This window comes from Watersipora subatra, chromosome 3 (genome assembly GCF_963576615.1).
Source record: "Watersipora subatra chromosome 3, tzWatSuba1.1, whole genome shotgun sequence".
NCBI lineage: Eukaryota > Metazoa > Bryozoa > Gymnolaemata > Cheilostomatida > Watersiporidae > Watersipora > Watersipora subatra.
In genome coordinates, this window is record NC_088710.1 from 71,281,535 (window position 1) to 71,302,140 (window position 20,606).

The 20,606-nt window shown below is 36.9% G+C and overlaps 1 protein-coding gene across 1 annotated transcript; it reads right to left on the reverse strand.

Annotated features, from left to right (window-relative positions):
* Positions 1 to 961: 961 nt before the first annotated feature.
* Positions 962 to 11,667, reverse strand: LOC137390958 (transport and Golgi organization protein 6 homolog). The gene is made up of 16 exons (XM_068077270.1): positions 11,616 to 11,667; positions 9,832 to 9,930; positions 9,553 to 9,744; positions 8,101 to 8,301; positions 7,504 to 7,769; positions 7,150 to 7,350; positions 6,771 to 6,962; positions 5,392 to 5,510; positions 5,003 to 5,219; positions 4,693 to 4,860; positions 4,422 to 4,538; positions 2,916 to 3,559; positions 2,673 to 2,773; positions 2,191 to 2,325; positions 1,652 to 1,803; positions 962 to 1,380 (listed from the first exon to the last, which is right to left on the reverse strand). Exons 1-16 carry the CDS (start codon positions 11,665 to 11,667, stop codon positions 1,078 to 1,080), a joined length of 3,159 nt encoding a protein of 1,052 aa, XP_067933371.1. The 3' UTR covers positions 962 to 1,077.
* Positions 11,668 to 20,606: the final 8,939 nt, after the last annotated feature.

Here is a 20,606-nt window from a genome sequence, read left to right on the forward strand (position 1 = left end):
TTGAGTGCATGCTAGTGTTTGAGTTGATATGTTCAGTGGGACTTATGATTTCTGTTGATAATTGAGTGCGTGCCAGTGTTTGAGTTGATATGTTCAGTGGGACTTATGATTTCTGTTGATAATTGAGTGCGTGCCAGTGTTTGAGTTGATATGTTCAGTGGGACTTATGATTTCTGTTGATAATTGAGTGCATGCCAGTGTGTGAGTTGATATGTTCAGTGGGACTTACAATTTCTGTTGATAATTGAGTGCATGCCAGTGTTTGAGTTGATATGTTCAGTGAGACTTAGGGTTTCTGTTGAGAGTGATGCTGAAGAGACAGGACCATTGTATAAATACTGCTTCAATCTATTAAAAGTAAATAGCTAGAACAACCTGAGCCTGCCTTTTATAGCTGCTAGTAGAGTCATGCATTATTTTATAGACTATGGCAAAGGGATGATGTTTAACCAAACCCTTGACATTCCGGGTTTCACATCTGCTCAACCTCAACCAAAGAAGGTAGCAAAGCACAGCCAGCAATCCAACCCACCTCTGAATCAGTTGAAGAAAAACAGTGACATCACAGAAGTTAAATCTCAGACTTCATCTGCCACGCAGCAAACAAGCATTTTAATAACACAAGTTGCTAAGCAACCAGCTGTATCTCAAAGTTCAATATTGTCACATAATTCAGCACATTCTACTAAACAAGAATCAACACCAAAACCTGTAGCAAAGCCAAGTCCAAAGGCAAATACTTCAGGTGAAAGCAGGCCTGCTGGCATTGTGAAACGATCAACTGTGCACACTGAGAAACCCCAAGGAGAACAGGCAGTAAGACCATCTGCAGCGCAAACTGTAAGGTCAACTACAGCGCAAGCCGTGAAGCCACCTGTGACACATGCAGTGAGGCCTCCTGCAGCGCGTGTCGTAAGACCAGCTGTTTCAACAGGAAAGAAGTAGCTTTGAGTTTGAGTTAGTGCTTTTATATACATAAAAACTTTACAGTAGCAAACAGAATGCATGCACTGACATAGCGCTTACAGCGTAATAATACAGTATCAAGCCTTTCCAGAAGGTAGAACTAAACACTGATTAACTCGGTGGATCCAAAACAAATATTCTCTTCTCAAGCTTGTTTGAGTCTGAGGAGAAAAGTTGCTTAGTAACCTTGTCAAGAGCATCGATGGCGCCTGAGCAGTGATGAGTTGTTACTTGATCATTTTCACTGTTTACACATGTCTTTAGTGCCTTGTATAAAGTGCGCATACAGTCCGCACCCAGCACCTCAAAGCAGCGTGTGTTTAGTTCACATATGATGAGAGCAATAGAATAGGCAGCACCCTTTCTCGATGACTGGCAGTGGTCTATCAATGAGGCACTGAGACATTCCACAATCTATGTAGACGTAAAGAGGAGGTATGAGGCTGGTATGAGGTATGAGGAAAGAGGGCAGTGCACAATGATTCACGAATCCCCTCTAAAGCCCTTTAAAAAAGGGGTGTCTTTAAACTCACCTTGCAATATGTACGTAGTAATGATTCGATGCATGCTAAATCATATATATTGTAGTTATTTACTTGGCTTGTAAGGGTTTCCCATGATAAGCTTTGGTCATTCTTATTGTAAGGCTAATAACAGATGAAAATGCGAGAAGGCAACCACATACCTCATATACATGATTACCCATAGAGTAATGCAACAGTTTGCAGAGCTCTCCGAGATTGACCAAGGAGCTGGCCCGCAGCAAGTCATCTTTTGCCTTACAGCCAATGAGTATGCTTGGAAGGATGATGTTTGAGAATGAAGGTGCCAAGTCACCTGAATGTGAAAACGACTTGTTACATTCATTCGATCAACTATTAACATATACCTACATGCAAATGAATTAGTGCATTCACCCAATCACCATCCTTCATGTAGTATGAAAGCTACAAAAGCTTACTATAGCGCTATGAAATGAACATGCAGTGAATTAGAAGGCTCACCATGCAATGTATTTGTACTATTACTTAGAAGGCCAGCTATACAATCAAAAATAAACAACCGACAACACCCTAAAAACATGAATTGTTCACCCAGACTAGACTTGTGATAAAATTTAATAGCTATTTGTCAATGTGAGCATATACAATGCAGAACATTTGTGACCTGACATTGTTAAAAGCATAAATCCATGTATGTTGATAGTAGATAGAAAGGAGGCACCTAGCTGTCGGGTTGCTTTGGTGATCACTTCTCCAACCTTTAGCCTTGTTTCCCCAACAATATTTGCATTTCTATATTGCTGACAAAGAGGGGGCAAGACCTCCGCCGGATACACATCCGCCAAGGCTGCCAGTGCTGAAATTGTACAAGTGATGATAGAATAATCAAGAGACTGAATAGTTGCTAAGAAGCTTAGGAGGGTGAGGAAAGAGGGCGGGAATATGTGGGTTTACTGATAAAGGGTAAAAGATTACACTTATAATAGCTATATATAGATATTATAAGTGTAACTTTTTAAATTTTTAAAAACTCTTATCTACATATATGTAGATAAGAGTCTTTAAAAATATCTGAATCATCACACCAGTAGATAAGTGTCTAAAGCAACACATATGATACAACTGACAGGTATATGCAGGTGTCTAATGAAAGTATACCTAAGATAGCAGATAGGTATATGTAGATGTTTAATGATATGATACCTGAGATAGCAGACAGGTATATGTAGGAGTCTGAGTGGCTAAGATGCTCGATGAGAAGCTTTTGAAGTTCGTGTCTGTTATCCATGGTCTCCTTGTCTTTTCTGTGTATCAAATAAGAAACAATAAAACCGAGAATTCCAACAACGATTTCACAACATGCTGGCTCCACAATCTTAAGCAAAAGACCAACTTCTCCAAGAGGGCATGAGCTATGAGTAGGAGAGATTATGAAGGAAGTCTTACCTCTCTATATACTTGCAAAGTTGGATGAGGGCATGCCCTTTCACTGGCACCAAGTGGTCGCCTAGTTCCATCAGAGTGTGTTTGTAGCCGGTCATAGTTCCTTTGGCATCTGCCTTAAGACATTTGCTTGTAGAAGGCACTTGCTGCACATTGTCACTAGAAGTGAGACCGTTGCTTGTAGAAGCCACTTGTTGCTCAATGTTACTAGAAGTGAGACAATTGCTTGCAGAAGGCACCTGCTGCATATTGTCACTAGAAGTGAGACAATTTCTTGATGAATTTTGCAATGGCTGGTATGTATCAACAGCATGAACTACAGGTGTGGAACTGTCAGATGAGATCTGGGGTTGTGGAGTAGCCTTGCCTGCTCCGTCTGCCCTTGAACGATACAATCTAGACCCTTTAGGTAGGTCATCTGCGGTGCTAGTCTTTGGTTTGTTATCATTGATAGTGTATTGATATGGTGTAGCCTTGTTGCTGTTAAACTGAGATAACTTGTCCATCCAGACCAAACCTTGGGTGGCTATAGCCACGCGTATATTTAGTGCGAGCTCTCTAGTCTCTACAGGAACTGAGCCTAAGAGTGACAGCTTGTTCAGAGGATCATTGAGTTCTTTGAGGAGCAGGACATCTGTTTCAGTGAGCTGAAACCAAAGACTATAATTAGCCTTTTATCCAGCTATAGCAGAATCGGATGTACTGATACACTCTTTAACTAAAATACTAGCCAACAAAATGGAAGGCACCTATTATATAAAAAATACACAAGTAAAAAACAAACAAAATATGGAGTCTCAATCACTATGTTTCCATGATGCGCAGTGCTTCGGAGTTGCGCTATCTCCGAATCATGGAAACGGCGTCTTCGCACTGAAATCACTGCGCACTGATCAGTGCGAAGCCAGTGCAAATTCGCAGCAAGGAAACAGCGACTGCGCAGTGGCTGCGCATAGCTCTCATGCCGTGGAGACGGATTCTTCGAGGGCCATAAACTAGTACAAAGGTTGTCCTGCTAATCTTGTTTTTTTACTATTCTTCCGATCTTCTTTCACCTAAATTTAATTATGGTCTGCATTCACGAGGATGATGAGGTGATTACTTTCCTGGACTTTGTTATCGATGCCAACACTTTTCGAAAAATAGGTTGCAAGTCCTAAATTAACGTTTAAATAACGTACTTAAAAATACTTATTAAAAATATATTACTATGTAAAAAGTGTGTTAAGGTTTGTAAAACCTTGTGAATGTTTATTGTAAATAAAAGTATGACGACAGAATCATAAAAAAACCGTTTATGACGTTCGGTATCTGTGATCGATTATATTTCTCCATCAGGCGATTCGATTTATACAATTTCTCTTCTCTGGCTAATTTGCGGTATTTGCTGAAAACCACTGCGCAGCATGGAAACGTACAATCCCCTCGACTTCGGAGGGGGCTGCTTCGCAGTACTGCGCACCATGGAAACATAGTGAATATGTCCAGTGTTGACAAACAGGGACTGACCTTGACATCAGCTGCACCACTCATGAGGGCTGTGAGAAGGCCAAACGACAAGTTTAGTGTGTCAATACCATTATCTTCAATAAATGATGTAGCGGATAGGAAATTCGTCAATGCTGACTACAAATAGTACATGTAGGGCCTAGGAGTCGTAGACACAGCAAGTCATAAAAATGATTGCGCTAATATAACAATACATAATTGTGAACATCGTTAAAAATTTCACAAAATTCTAGACACAGCACAGCGCAAGTAAACATTTATTACTACACACCTTAGCAAAGTTAATGACATAGCAAGGGTGCTTTAGACAGACTCTACTATGAGTCTCGCATAGAGAAGCTAGCAAAGACATGACTCTCAGCCTAATCATGAGATCAGCGAGTTCCATCGAGTGTTCTGATTGGACATTATTTGTCTCAGAAAGGAGTTGAGTCAGCTTCTGTAAAATACATAACATATCCATAGGATATGGCGGTGTACTTAGTATCTATGTCCCCAGCATCTAAAGTAGTAGCGCAGTTATACATGCTCAATTGAAAGAGAATCCATAGAAGGACCAACACAGAGTGGCATACGCAGACCTCCAGTAATGATATGAAGTAATCCTCAACAACATCTGTGTCCTTAACTTTCTTTACGCAAAAAAGTATGGCGGATGACCGCTGGTCTTCAACAGAGAGGTCATCTTCCACTGACTCGTGCGATGTTAGAGTGAAAGTGATGTCATGGAGAAATGCTGCTATGGAGGAGGCCTCAGCATATAGCATACACGTAGCAATTATCTCCTCACAGCATAGCCTAAAATTAAGAAAACTCATGGTGAGTACAGCTGGCCATGATAAAGCACAGAAACTCAGAGATTGTCTGTAGCGAAACAATGCAAGCATATAATGAACTGTGGCGCAACTTCAACTATATAGCCAACATCATACAGAACAAGATATCAGAGTTGATAGCATTCACGTTCAACCTATTATCAGAGAGAACAACTCCAGTGGTCTCTGTCATGTAAATGCTAAATATCTGAGGAAGATTCTGCAGACAGCATACGAGAAGTAGAGATTGAGGTTCCGCTGCACAGCATATCACCTAGAGTAAAAACAAATTACAGTAGTAGTGTTGGCTAGGCCAACCTAACCAAAACTGGTGGCAGCATAGTTGGAAGCCAATGTCAACTCGATAAACTTGCAATGTGTTTAAAAAACTTGAGAATAAAATTAAAAAGAATTGATAAAGTTTACTATTTTAGTATGACACAGTAAGACACCTCGTAGCAACATTGACAATAAATGTCCTATGATAGCATTTACAAGAACTATTCATTCAACCTATCTCTATATATTTACTATTTATCTTCAATGCTCGACTCCCACTAGTTACATATTCTGATTAATCTCATCAATCTTCTTCAGCCAACACAACTTCATCATGACCCAGTTCTTCTAGACAACTCACTCAATAGGTCCAAAACACATTCTCTTGATTTGTGTCTCCTGCGGAGCTCAGGCTAACATGATTAGACCCAAGGCTAATGTGCTTAGACCCCAAGCTAATGTGCTTAGACCTCAAGCTAATATGATTAGACCCCAGGCTAATGTGATTAGACCTCAGGCTAATGTGATTAGACCTCAGGCTAATGTGATTAGACCTCAGGCTAATGTGATTAGACCTCAGGCTAATGTGATTAGACCTCAGGCTAATGTGATTAGACCTCAGGCTAATGTGATTAGACCTCAGTCTAATATGATTAGACCTCAGGCTAATGTGATTAGACCTCAGGCTAATGTGATTAGACAGTTCTTTTAACTAGAACAGCACCCCAAACAGGATCAGTAGTGGCTAAGAAGGCATGAGTAGGAAAATACAAAATTTTCACAATATCAACGAAAAGCCATTTTTATTTTTTGATACAGGTGACATTACATTGGGATGACTCCTTTGGCTGATTCTTTGCAAAATAATACTGACCAATACATTTTTGTCACTGCCTAAGAAACAGTTCACTCAACTTTATCTGTCGGAAGGTCAAAAAACATTGGTTGGTTGCAAATTTCTAGATGAGCTAGAAATGCAAACTTATACACTTGTCATTGGCAGAATATTTGAACATGTTCTGTTGAATAACAAAGAAAAAGTTTGATATGAATGGATGAAGAGAAGAGAAATTTTGTAGAAGGCTTTAGTGCAAAGAAATAAAGAGAACAGCTATTTAGTGAAAGACTTTGATACAAAGAGATGAAGACATGCCAAATATGAATCTTACGTTCAATTATGCGAGAATATAAGGCAGGAGAAAAGACAACCAACCTAGACAATAGGTGTTGCTCCCATACCTGCATAGCTACCTACTCTGTATATGGACTGAAGACAGGCTTTTTGCTTGTTCTTGCATAAGCTGAGGAGGTCTTGAGTCAGTGGAATCCAGAACAAAGACTTCATAAGAGCAAGGGATTTTGCGGCAGCAGTGGACAACACAGCAGCGCACACTCGTCCATACTGTCTAGCTATCACTTCATAATTCTCTCGCAGAAGAGCCAGTATCTGGCAAAATACGGACAAGAGTTTAAAGATAAGGATGCATATCTGAAGTTGTCTTCCCGCTGAAGAACTAGCCAACAGTACAAAAGACAACCTTCCTATCAAAGACACTATTCGTGCAAGAAGCCTGACAATAAATGAAGTTATCAAGGTGTGAAACATTCCAACTATTGTTAAGTCATTCGTGTACCTGGGGAGCAATAAGTCTGTAATATTCGTCTGCAGACCACTGTTTCGGGGGTGTAGCAATCACCCGTCCAACCATTTGAAACCTGTGCCAATTGTCAGTATCAGATGTGATCATGCCAGCTATCACATACTTCACACCATCAGGTGACACAAGAATTCTGGTAAGAAAATGTCCACAAGCAGCTCTCATCCATGCAGGAGTCTGCAACGTAAGTCGTGAGGAATCATAGTGTTCATTGCTGCAGAGTTTAGCCAAAACACTGAACAATCGATAGTAAAAAAACAGCAGATTCAAAGTTCACGGCAGAAAGTATGACAAGAGGCCTGATCTGTATTAGCAGACTTGATGACTCACTTGTGCCCCTGCGGCGCTCTGAAGCACTAGCAGCTCTCGAACTATCAGGGGCTGATAACTCTTCATCAGGAGTACATCCAGCTCTCTGCTGTAATCTATAGTACAGTTGCTGTGGCAGCCATCCGAGGGAACTGGAGAGGAGTTCACTGCAGCTGGTAAAGTGTGCTGTTTAGCAGCTGGAGCTAATTGACCAGATATCTGAGCATGCCGGAGTTGGATAAGAGAGGCGAGCAGGTCTCCAAGGTGTCTTGCCATGAACACAGCTCCTACAATAATCGTTCCATGCTTCTACCAGCATGTGACCTTGAGGGAATGCTGTACAAATAACTATTCCCATCAATAGGCTTCTGCAGTACATGCAATCTCAGCGCTCAACAGCCAAAGCAATGTCTTTTAATGACACGCAGGTATGGATATCTTTCTTCTGTATTATATTAAAACAGTGCAATGCTCATCTACTGCATTTAGTAACTAATAACAAATACTTGATGCTAGCTTGACTGCCTTGATCACTGCAGCGTAAACAACAAATTAGAGCGAAGGGTGATAAAGGTAATGTTGACGACAGAGTGGTAGAAAGCTGCTAAGTACACTTACTCATGTTTCTTGGTTGTATGATTGGAAGTAGTCTGATGAGATTCTCATGGAGTTTAATATGACTGGACTTAACCAGAGAGCTGATTATATTTGCAAACTTGCTGCGAAGGCCTATGGGAATTCCCACACCGACTGTAAGATGTGGTACTATCCCCAGGCTGACTATGAACTGGAAAACTTTAGTAAGGAATTCTTGATGACCTGCAGAAAACATGGCGAGAATTAGAGTACCTATCGTAATATTGCGTACATGCAGTCATGATTATAATCATTAGCACACCTGCATGTACATATCTTATTCATTCTTTAAGAATTCATATGTAAATTAGAAAATATTGGTAGTTTCTAGACCAGTCAAATTATAAATCCAGTACAGCGGACCCTCTCCGCACGACATTAATTTGTTTCATGAAATCATGAATGGCATTCAAGGCAAAAATGTGTTATCATCGGAAGGCCAAAATGTCGTGTAGAGGGGTATAGAAACCCTTAGTAATTATCTAATGCAAACACCCCTAGTAAAAAACAACAAAATTTCATGTACATGTATGTACTGTACATATTAAAAATTAGTAACAAAATAGTATATTAACCTTGGTAACTATAGCTACCTACAGCAACTTTAGTGCATTTAGTGGTTATGATCTGCTTATGATTATGATTCTTCTTTTTTTAACGTCACTATCAATCTTAGGACAAAGGCTAACGAATTAAAGTTATATATGTAGTTATATAGTTACATATGTATAATGAATTAAAGTTTATAGTAATTATTACATTAAAAGGTAAAATGCACAATAAGTTTTCACTTCCACTTACTTTTCACTAATGTTCATTTCACTCACGCAATATCAAGCATTTATAAAACATGAAGAATGCTGAACTGAGAAACAGCGAGCATCATATCTCTTTCAGACATTGTGGGGGGATTTTGGCATCTTCAGTAATTTCGGCATCTTCGCAAACTTGAAAATCGAGAAACATTTCTGGAAATGTCGTATGATGAAAAAAAATGTCGAAACGAGATGAAAAAACCTCGTGTTTCACAATGTAAAGTGAAAAAACCGTAAAACAGGGACGTCATAACCCGAGGGTCCCCTGTATGTAGAAATCAACTATTATATTAGTGAACTAATATGTCAGTATTTTAAAAAAGGACCTGAAAATTTACCTCACCATATCATAAACAAGTTGTCGTGCAAACCCATTACATGACAGCTAAACATTAAGTTAGGACTTTCTAATTTCGCCAAAGTGTGCCCGCATCTAGTGTTATGCTTCATCAGAGCATGCACGCCGTCTAGTGTTATGCTCTACCCAGGCATGGACACAGTCTAGTAATAGCATGACAATACAGCTCATGACAGTATAGCTCATGCCAGTCGGGCTGCTGCACCGACTTCTTTTTAACCTCTACCAAATCCTTCTTAACCTCCCCAATAGCAAACTTACCTACGCTGAAAATTTCAGGACTCAGCTTTGGTGCGCTGTGCTTCGACTCCTTTGCACAAGAAGTTGTGCGCTCTTCAAGCAAAAATTGTTGCATTTCTTCATTTATGGTGGAGTTGAGCTTTGTTAAAATCCAAAATAGAGTAGCAATGTATTGTTCCGCCACCTCATCATCACTCACCTGAGGTACGTCAACTGAAAATAAATGGAGTTTCATATTAGTTGCGAGCAAACCATAGAGAGAGCCTAGAAAAGAGATATATTTATACTACATCAACGCACATCCTTTCTCTTCAGCCAATGAACCTATGCTCCTCGCTCTAGCCAACAAATTGGTCTGTGTGGACTTCTTCAGATCATCTGTTGAGGAGACCTTGCTCTCTACAATAAAATTAGGACATTGGCAGCGCAGAAAGACTTGAATAGCTTAGAGATGATAAGACCAACTATGTTAACACAAAACTTTTTAATGCAGGTGAGAGAGTTGTCAGCACACAATATGCTAATACGAACTAGTTGACAAGTGATTGCATAAATTGACAGCACTAGAAACAATACGTTAGTGATACATGGATAACACATTCTACTGTCTCTAGTATAGTAGAATGTATAACATCTAATAATCTAGTATGAATACAACAGATTGAGAATTTTTATCCCTTATTAGTAGTTCAGCAGAACTACATGTAGAATATTTATGATTATATTATAGAACTACAAGCGTAGTTAGTAGAATACACATGGTTATATTTGACACAATTCAAACAAATCATCCTATCATATTTTTATCAATCCATAATATGAACACTACATAAAACTATTGATACGCACTATTAGCAGACATATCGAACTATCAACATATATATCAAACTAACGGATATATCAAACTATCAACATATACTGTATATCAAACTAACGGATTTATCAGACTAACGACATACATGAAACTAACGGATATATTAAACTATCAACATACATGTATATATCAAACTAACGGATTTATCAACATATAGTTACATCAAACTAACGGATATATCAAATAATCAACATACATGTATATATATCAAACTAACGGATCTATCAAACTATCAACATATATATCAAACTAATGGATATATCAAACTATCGATATATATATATCAAACTAACAGATAAATCGAACTATCAACATATAGTGTATATCAAACTAACGGATTTATCAAACTATCAACATATATATCAAACTAACGGATATATTAAACTATCAACATACATGTATATATCAAACTAACGGATCTATCAACATTTATATCAAACTAACGGATATATCAAATAATCAACATACATGTATATATATCAAACTAACATATCTATCAAACTATCAACATATATATCAAACTAACGGATATATCAAACTATCGATATATATATCAAACTAACGGATATATCGAACTATCAACATATAGCGTATATCAAACTAACGGATATATCAAACTATCGATATATATATCAAACTAACGGATATATCAAACTATCAACATATACTGTATATCAAACTAACGGATTTATCAGACTAACGACATATATGAAACTAACGGCTATATTAAACTATCAACATACATGTATATATCAAACTAACGGATTTATCAACATATAGTTACATCAAACTAACGGATATATCAAATAATCAACATACATGTATATATATCAAACTAACGGATCTATCAAACTATCAACATATATATCAAACTAACGGATATATCAAACTATCGATATATATATCAAACTAACGGATATATCGAACTATCAACATATAGCGTATATCAAACTAACGGATTTATCAAACTATCGACATACATGTATATATCAAACTAAAAGATCTATTAAACTATCAACATACATATAAAACTAACTGATATATCAAATTATTAACAGATATCAAACTAATAACAGATCACTTGAATGATCAAAACGATTACAACACTGGTACCAAGGAACCATAACAGCTAAAGGCATAAACAAAATAGTTTGTGCTAGCGAAAATCAATTAAACAAATCAAAATTTTTAAAAGAAAAATTGAAATTACCTGAGCAGACCATTTTCTCCAGCCATTCCATTAGCAAGGCTACAGAGCTCATAATGCTGAGAGGATACGGAAATGGTCAGATCTGTAAGTAGTCAGTTGTTAAACTACTTTACACTCGACTCTGCGCATCAATATAACATACAACGTCAAATCTAAGCACTCATTTTCATTTATGCCTGAAAGGGCTGATACCAGCTTTCACGCTATTCACTAAATCTAACCATAAAATTTCTGAGGTGTTGGTTTTAGCCAAATTTCATGTAAAAGTACAAACTGTCCTTGCTTAATAATGAGGTTACTTTCTGCATTAAACAATTCTGTCATTAAATGAGCCCCTCCCGAGTTTTTTTCATTTAGCATTTTTAAGCGCGAAAGGTCTTTTTTATAATGTTTGAACTATGGCAGATATTAGCCAAACACTCGGCACTGCATGTGCCTAAACAGCAGATATTATCCTAAAACCCTATGTATGCGCATATAAACATGGTCACAGCTAGCATAAATGTCGTCGCAACTCCAATCGGTCGTTAAGCGAGCCCACCATTAAATGACGGTTGTTCGTAATTAATGATGCAATGGTAATTCAGTGCCAAAATAGCAAATCTTATTGGTACTTTGAGAAATAAACTGTCACATAAAATACTATGTGATTTTGTTGAATCTTCTACAAAAAGCTAAAAAACTCAAGATGAAATTATCCTACAAAACTTTATCAGGTTAAAAAAGCTCCTGAATTTCCCAACTTCATAAGCATCTTATAAACTGTTAATTTCATAGCTGATGCTTATCAATTATATGCTGGAATATTTTGCAATGTGTATGTAAAAAATAGTTTGTGGACTCGTGACATTTATTTTAGGTAACTTAACAGTTGACTACAGATAAATATGTGGTCATTTTCTCGGAAATATGAACATATATAGAATAACTGCAACGTGTAGACAATATACACATTTACAGAACCGGCAGCAATGCGATAGTGATGAAATATCCAATAAGTGTGACAAGAGAATGGTGCTATTTACTTTGTGCCAAAATAGCCACTGAAGCGTTATATATGCCTGCTTATTTTTAGTTTGTATGATATTAATAATGAAATTTTATGCGAGTGCATTTTCTGCCTGACTATGATCCATTGACCAAATTGCAGATCTAAAAAACCCTGCTATAATAATCATGACAAAAGCTAAATTACATGCTTTGTTTTTTAAAGTTTCTATGAAAACCTTTCTATATGAAAAACTTTCTACATTGTATAAAGTTGAATAATTAAGCATATGAGACTATACAAATTGGCTAAGAAGGGAAAATACTATGATAATCAATTGTTTAGGAAAATATGCCACAATACACCAAACCTTTTGACATTGAGTTGGTTTTTAATTAATGATTGAGTTAGAAAGGATTTTTAGACACTCTTGCGTTGCAAGATTCAATGATTGGACGAACATCTATTGGCATCAACATCAACAGAAAATCTATTGGCAGAACATGAGACACTCTTTAGAAATCTCATTAGCATTTATAGTGTGGCATTCGCTTTGTGGATTTTACTTCTAATATTGTTATTATATAACAGAGATTAACACACTTTAAATCATAAATAAACAGAACTATCTGAATTTACTAGTGGGGTAACCTTCAAATGATAGGTTGTATGAGTAGGTTGAATGGGTAACATTGAAGTGTGTGTGTGCGCATGCGCGTGGTGTGTGGTGTGTGTGTGGTGTGTGTGTGTGGTGTGTGTGTGGTGTGTGTGTGTGGTGTGTGTGTGTGGTGTGTGTGTGTGGTGTGTGTGTGTGGTGTGTGTGGTGTGTGATGTGTGTGTGATGTGTGTGTGCGCATGTACTTATTTTAATGTTCAGGAACCATTCGCTGGCCCACTGTTTTATTCTGTTTAATTGATCTTGTAAAGTGAAAAAATTATAGTGCGAATTATTGATTAAAATATAGGCAAATGCGTCAATAATTTGTAGAGAGCTGCAGCTTTTAACAATTATATAATTTGAAAATACTTTTGTGTAGGATTATTTTAATGTACTAGGTTATACCAAAATAAAAAATACTTAAAATTAACAGCTCTTCCGTCGTCTTGTTTTTCTTATTGACTGTAGTCTGACAATTGTCTATATACAATAATTAGACATAGCGCTACACTTGCCATGTTACAGCTATGCTACATCTACTGTCGCAAGTCATTCACCTAAAAAGGTAACGGGAACAAACGTTATCTTCCCAACGGTTTAGAAAACTGGAACAACAAATATGAATTAACAAAACACAAACAGTTTAAATACGGTTATAAACAATTATACGGTTATAAACAAAATGCTACATTTTCTTATCAGCTAGAATTTTAAGATTCCGAAATTAAACGCTTCGTCTGGATGCATGCGACTCACATGCAATACATTTGCACTAAAGTATTCGAAAACTCGCTAGCAAGAGAAGGCGTATACATTCGTGTAATCTGCAATCGGTTTAATGCTTGGATTTTAGGCTATAAAGAAAGATGTTACGGTATCCTGTTAACTAGATGTTAACCTGAGTTTACGGTTGGCCACAATTATTAGTTTAGACAATGGCGTCATAGCTAATTAACCGTGGCGGCAGAAATGTCACGCTTTACATTAATAACGTATTACTGAGACACTAACTTTTGCCAATGATATACGGACCCCCATATTTGTACATACATGTATATGTATGTTGCTATTACCCTCCAAAAACCCACTTCAAGAAGTAGTTAGGGTTACAACAATTCCACTTCTTCATTCTTTACTTTGTTGACGACGTCTATATATTGGGAGTTTTCCTTTCTTCGATGTTTAAAGAGGTAACTCCAAAATTGTAAATCAAGTACTCTAGGCTAGTTAGTAAAATCCGTTTTCGAATAAATAAATTGCAAACATTGCAAGAATTACCCTGACCTTACAAGTTATAGATGTTTCCAACCTATCATTTTAGCTACACTGACAGATTTGCAGCAGAAATAGCAACCAAAACAATATTTTAATAATTGATAAATTAAAATGTTAATTTCACAATTTTAAGAGTATGATAGAACAAACCGAAACATCCTATTTGACTATGAGACTTTTAGAGCTAGTGGCACATCTATCAAATTTATGATATAAATGTAGTATACAAGTATTACATGTAACAAAAAATATGCAATGTACAATATCCTATTTACAAATATTTGCATATTTAGTATTAAAACAAAAAACTTGGTTTTCAGATACAAACACACATCGCAAAAAACACAAAACAAAATATGCATAAAGTCACAAAACAAAAAAATGTAACATTCTAATAACTAAGACAAATATAACGTATCTACAATATTTAAACAGACAAACAAAGCAAATGTACAATACTGAAATGACGAAATTACAAAACTCTTTTCACCAGATCAAGCATAGCCATAGATTTTGAATCCATGTGTGGGTAAGATTTTCTCATAGCTAACTTTTCTTTACGATAAATCTGAAGCTTAAGTTGTAGGAATTTCTTAATGATAATCCTTACTGCCAACCCGTAAGCAAACCAAATCAGCAGCCTCACTGCTATCTGATGAACTCTCAAGTCCAATCTCCACAGCGCAGATTGCTTGTCAGTAGAAGCGTGGCAATATACACGATCAGCTCAGTTGTTCTCCTACTGAGGCTTCTACCAAGCATCTGTTTAATGCCTGTTTATATAGCGAGACCTGTTAGATAGTCCCTCGGCTTTCCCGTGAAAAGCTAGTTTTTCAAAGCTCTGGCTTTCCATGAAAGCCAGTCCCTTATTACCGGCTAATCACTAGGAAGCCTCGAATATTTACATAATATTCCACAGATAAGTTCTAGCGTGTTGTGCTTACAGGCTGCTCCTGTCTCAAAGCTTGGGTGTGTCAACTTGTTCTACAAAAAGTCAATTAGAGAACCTTGGGTTGCATCTAGTGCTGGAGCCCACTGTCTGAAAACTTTCTCTACAGACTCTAACGCTGTGAATATTTGTTGTGTTGGGAGCTCTTCTGTAACAGTGTGTAAGGCCACCTCTCTAAGAGCTGCAACAGGTTTTTTTAGTGTCACTATCATGCAACAATCTGTACACCATTCAACGCCCAGACAGATAGCAAAGAGAAGAATTCTTGTAGTATTGCAAAAGGGTCAAGCATGTTTTCATCTTGTCATTTAACAGCTTCATAATGTTACAGCAAATTAAACTAAGTAGGAACAATGTTTTTACAAATCCCAGATGAATTTGCTAAATCGAAGTGCTCTCTTCTCTTTGGCTGTGATTTTGAAGGTGCAAAATTTAACACTGTAGAAACTGCATTTTTCTTCAAGATCTTTACACCTCTCACTTCTGAATAGCAGTTATCAGTAAAGTGCGCCTGGAGTAAGAATCAAATCAGAGATATACAATATTAAGTAACATTAATAGAAGTAATACTTACACCTTTTCATAACAATAGACCTACCTAGAAAAATTTGCACAATGTTCTGAAAATATAGCACTACACAAGGATGATAAACCTAACCAACCCTCAAGCAAACAAACCAGTTAAAGTGACACAATGGGTGATGATATGAATTGCTTACAAAGACTAAGATTTTCTTCAAACATATGAATTCTTAGTCCTGTGGAAGATTCATTTACACTAAGCGACAGCTTCTACTTTTACTAGTAGCGTTATTATTAAGACTCATTAAATAGGAGGTATTTTGTACTAAACTTAATGTTTTTATGAAATGTTACAAAATTACTGAGCATAAACGTGATGAGCAGGTGGGCTGCCACAACCTCTCTCCATACACTAAGTTTGGACTTCGTCTGAAGTGAAGCTAGTAGTGTTGTCAGTCACTATTGTGTGTAAGTATCCAAAATGAGCAAATTCTTCTAAATATGTCAGTTCTTGCTTTGGTAGATGGGTTCTTGTGAATAGATGGGTACTTGGAATATGCATCGATCATTACTAGCCAGTTGCTTGCTTTCTTTGGCTCTCTGATTATTTGGTTATATGCATCTGCTAAGCCTATTTTGGTGTAGCCGTCTCTTCTTTCTAGTCATTGAATTAAGTTCTCTGGGAGGGGAATGAGTTGTCTGTGGGTCTCCAATTGTTGGTTTACTGTCTTGGAGTAGTCTCCACATACTCTAGTGTCTGGGGAGTTATGTCCTGGTAGCTTCTACTTTCTGACTGATACCACCGGTGTGCCATAATCATTAAATTGTGTTGGCTCTCAAATTCCTTCGGCTATTCCTGCATCATAAGCTTTATTCAAGTCATCAAATATTGCAAATGCTACTGGTCGGGCTCTGCATAGCTTTGGTGTAGCTTTGAAGTTTATCTCCAGTTGGTAGTTTTTGAGACATCCAAGTTTCTTCTTGAAAAAGTCAGGAGCTTCTTCATATAATGTTTGCAATCTTTCTGTAAAGATGTGTCAAGCTGGTCTGCGGTGATTGTAGAAATTGTGTTCTCTCTTATTTTATCAGCAATGGAGATTCCTAATTGCTTGATAGCTGTTCTTTCTAGTAGATTGAAGTCTTGGACGAGGCTTACTACAAGCTGTAGAGTTTTCTGTTCCTGTAGAGGTAGTTCGATTTCAATGTCTTGTGTTCTTTATCATGTGTCCTGAAGCTGATTTGTAGTCCACTTGTGTAGGTTGAAGGTCAGGTTTTTCTAGCTGCTCCCAAATCTGTTGAGTTATGAAGCTGTCACAGGCTCCTGTGACAAGGAGCCTCAACCATCAGTACCTGTACCACATCCAGCTGTACCAGATCCAGTAGCACCACGACCTATACCCACTACCCGAATAAGTCAGAGGCAATTACAGACTCCCTGACGGAGATGAATATGGAGCACACAACCCTCGCAGATCTAGACGTAACAGACAGACCTAAGACACGCCTTTAGCTTGGTCAGAAGGTGTTAAGATACCTGGCAAAAAAATCAATTATTATATTATTGAAAAGCTAAAGGCTATATTTTTATCATTCATTAAAGCTTTTTGATACTTATACTTTTTATAGCTACAAAGCTAACAAATTGCTATATAAATGAAATCATATTCTGTACTCATCAGTCTAATCTCAAGTTACGAATAAACTACTATTGTTATTCAAACTCTGCAAAGACTCAATATTTCAAACCTTTGAAATAACCACATTACAAACTTCAAGTTATTGGGAAACATATCATTCTGTCTCCTTTACCAGAATTGTAAGAGGATAGACGTTTCATGTTCACCAGCCATTGGTTCCGCAGTAAGTCAGTCTTTGGAAACACTAATGGAAAGTAAACCCCGAGCCTTGATTAATGCAAAGAGGTTCTGCGCAACTGTTTGGCACTAAAACTAATTTAAAAGGTCAGCATATATTATAAAGTAAGTGTAGAACTTCTAGGGGTACATTGAAGTGAACCTTTGAAGGCCTGTAGTAGGAGATTGTTATTTGCTTGGTGGGATTGGAGGTGAGGAGAGCAGCATTTCATGACTTAAAAAAAACTGACACAACATTTTAAGTAAGTCTATGTTAAAATAATTAATAATTTGAAACTCGCTGATGAATTTGGAAGAATTCCAAAGACTTCGCCGGCCTTTGGAAGAATAATTTCTTGGCTGGTGGTGCATGCATGATATATTTATTAAACTCCCCTTCCTTTTTTCACTGTCCATGAAAATTGAATTTTGAAAAGTAATGTGTGATCATCTACATTAACAGCAAACTCAGATCCATAACTAACCCTGGGCCTTCATCTGAATCATTGCCACAGTAGTATTATAAAACTCATGATTGAAGTGATTTCCAAGGTTACTACTGTTGTACATTTTGTATACAACAATGACTAATCATATACGTCTAGCTCAAAATCAATATGCTGTGAATTTTGGTAATTATTCTTTAGAAAAGTGGAACTCTATTGAAAGGGATAAAGTAGTGATGTATCATAAAATTGTATGGCTTATATTGAAGCTGCAAACCTACTTTTTTGATCAGGACCGACATAAATTCTCATCAACTTCTTTCCATCATGTGAAGCTCTAGTGTGTACAGGCAGGCTGTACGCTTAAACAATACAGGTTAATCTATTTCAGTAATTTTACCTGCAGCTTTATAGAATTTAAACTTCTTTGCTAGTTTAGACTGATATAAAAGTCCTCCTGTCAAAATTTTTCTTTTTAGCACCAGGTCTAAGCTTCAAAAAGTGTAAAAAGAAGCGCAGCTCAATGCGAGTGTATGTAAATTTTCTGAACCCACACCGCCACCGGAAGTGAGGCTTAATATAAAACGATGTTTACACGATTGTATAAACTCTTCTATGTTTCGCTCAGGATGATAGATATTGAGGATGAATGCTCTTGTTACAATAAATGGGAGTTGTCGATACGTAATCGTTAAATCGTATCGTTAAATCGGATACGTTAAGTCGTATCACAAGTAGGAGTTAGATATTTGACCAGTGCTGCATAGTGGAAAGTCCCGTGACCAAAACTGAAGACAAAGACCCTAGTTTCCAAGCAGACAGGTCATTTAATATAATCTTTAATGGAAAGACTACAACATTAGCAAACAAAAATACTTTCTATTTCCACTACAGTCGCTCTAAAATTAATTGTTATAATGTATATACATTTTCAGTGTATTTTCTTTTATAATATACAACATTATAAAAGTTTATAAAATTTGAAATGTAACAAACCATTTAAATGTTTGTTTCAAGTTTTTATTATTAATGGCATCCTTGCCCTTGCATGGCCTTAGCCAATTCTTCAATATCGTCAACATATTTTACTACTTAACACAATTATTTGAAGGTTCAAACGTTAGACGGCGGTAGACATCACCGTTTTTATAGCAAGAACATTTGCTCACACAAAAGGGTTGAACGAGAAGCTAAAAGATGAGCAAAAGCGATTTTCTTTCGTAGAGATGAATGAGCTTGGCAAGAGGCCTAACAGTTCAGAATTGCGGTAGACTTTTGTAAATTTTCAACTTCAAAGTCAGTTCATGATTTTGACTTTTCATTTTAAGACACCCTTCCATTGGAGCTTTCATTTGTGATCTTTCGAGATATCATGGTGTCTGTCAACAATATTAAATGCGCTTAATATTATTACAATACCAATGTGTTGGGAGCCTTAATTTTAATCGGGAATTTAGTCAGGCTGACATACAATATGAATAGTTGAGCTCATACCATGTGGTGATTCACTCATAATAAACCAAAGGTGACTTTTTACTTATTATCGCTCTTTACATAATTTTAAATTTGTTCTTACAAATAGCAACAGTTATCATTAGTGACCACCGTCAGGAATCTGACATTTTTATGATACAGCATGAGTATCAGCTCACCTCAACTGCTTTGCTGTGGCTGACAAAATGAAGAGAAAAAAATTATCTGTTGATTTGTTGTGACCCTAACAAACTTGCCAGTTGAGCATGCTATTTTTGGTTCATAACCTTGATTGGAAGACCAGATTCCGATATAACAGTCACAAAACCTATCAAAATAAACCAATGGTCTGCACCATGTATAATTTCCTTGACAGGTCATAGCTCCAGGAATCTGCTGATTGACACACTCTTGAGCATTATCTAACAGCAATTACTATTGACAGCCTATATTGACAGCCGGTTATTATTTAGGACGAAGAAGTTTCTTCACTAGTTGAGGTGAAAGAATATTATGAGCTAACTAAAAACATCACTTATTTAACATTTATAGTCAGCATAATTTGGACATTTGCATCACATTTTAGATAAAATCAAAGCCAATAAGCTGAGTATCCATAGTACAAGATATGAAAACACGGTCACACATTGATGGGCATGCAAAATCATTATTGCTCTGCCAAAAACTATAGTCACAACTGGTTAAGTGCAGAGCTTTGGGAGAATATGACCTGGTGATTTTTGTGCAGTGGTAGACCAAGGAAGTTCAAGTGAAAATATATCAGAATATTTTGTCTATTTGTTTATATTATATAATATGAAGTCGAT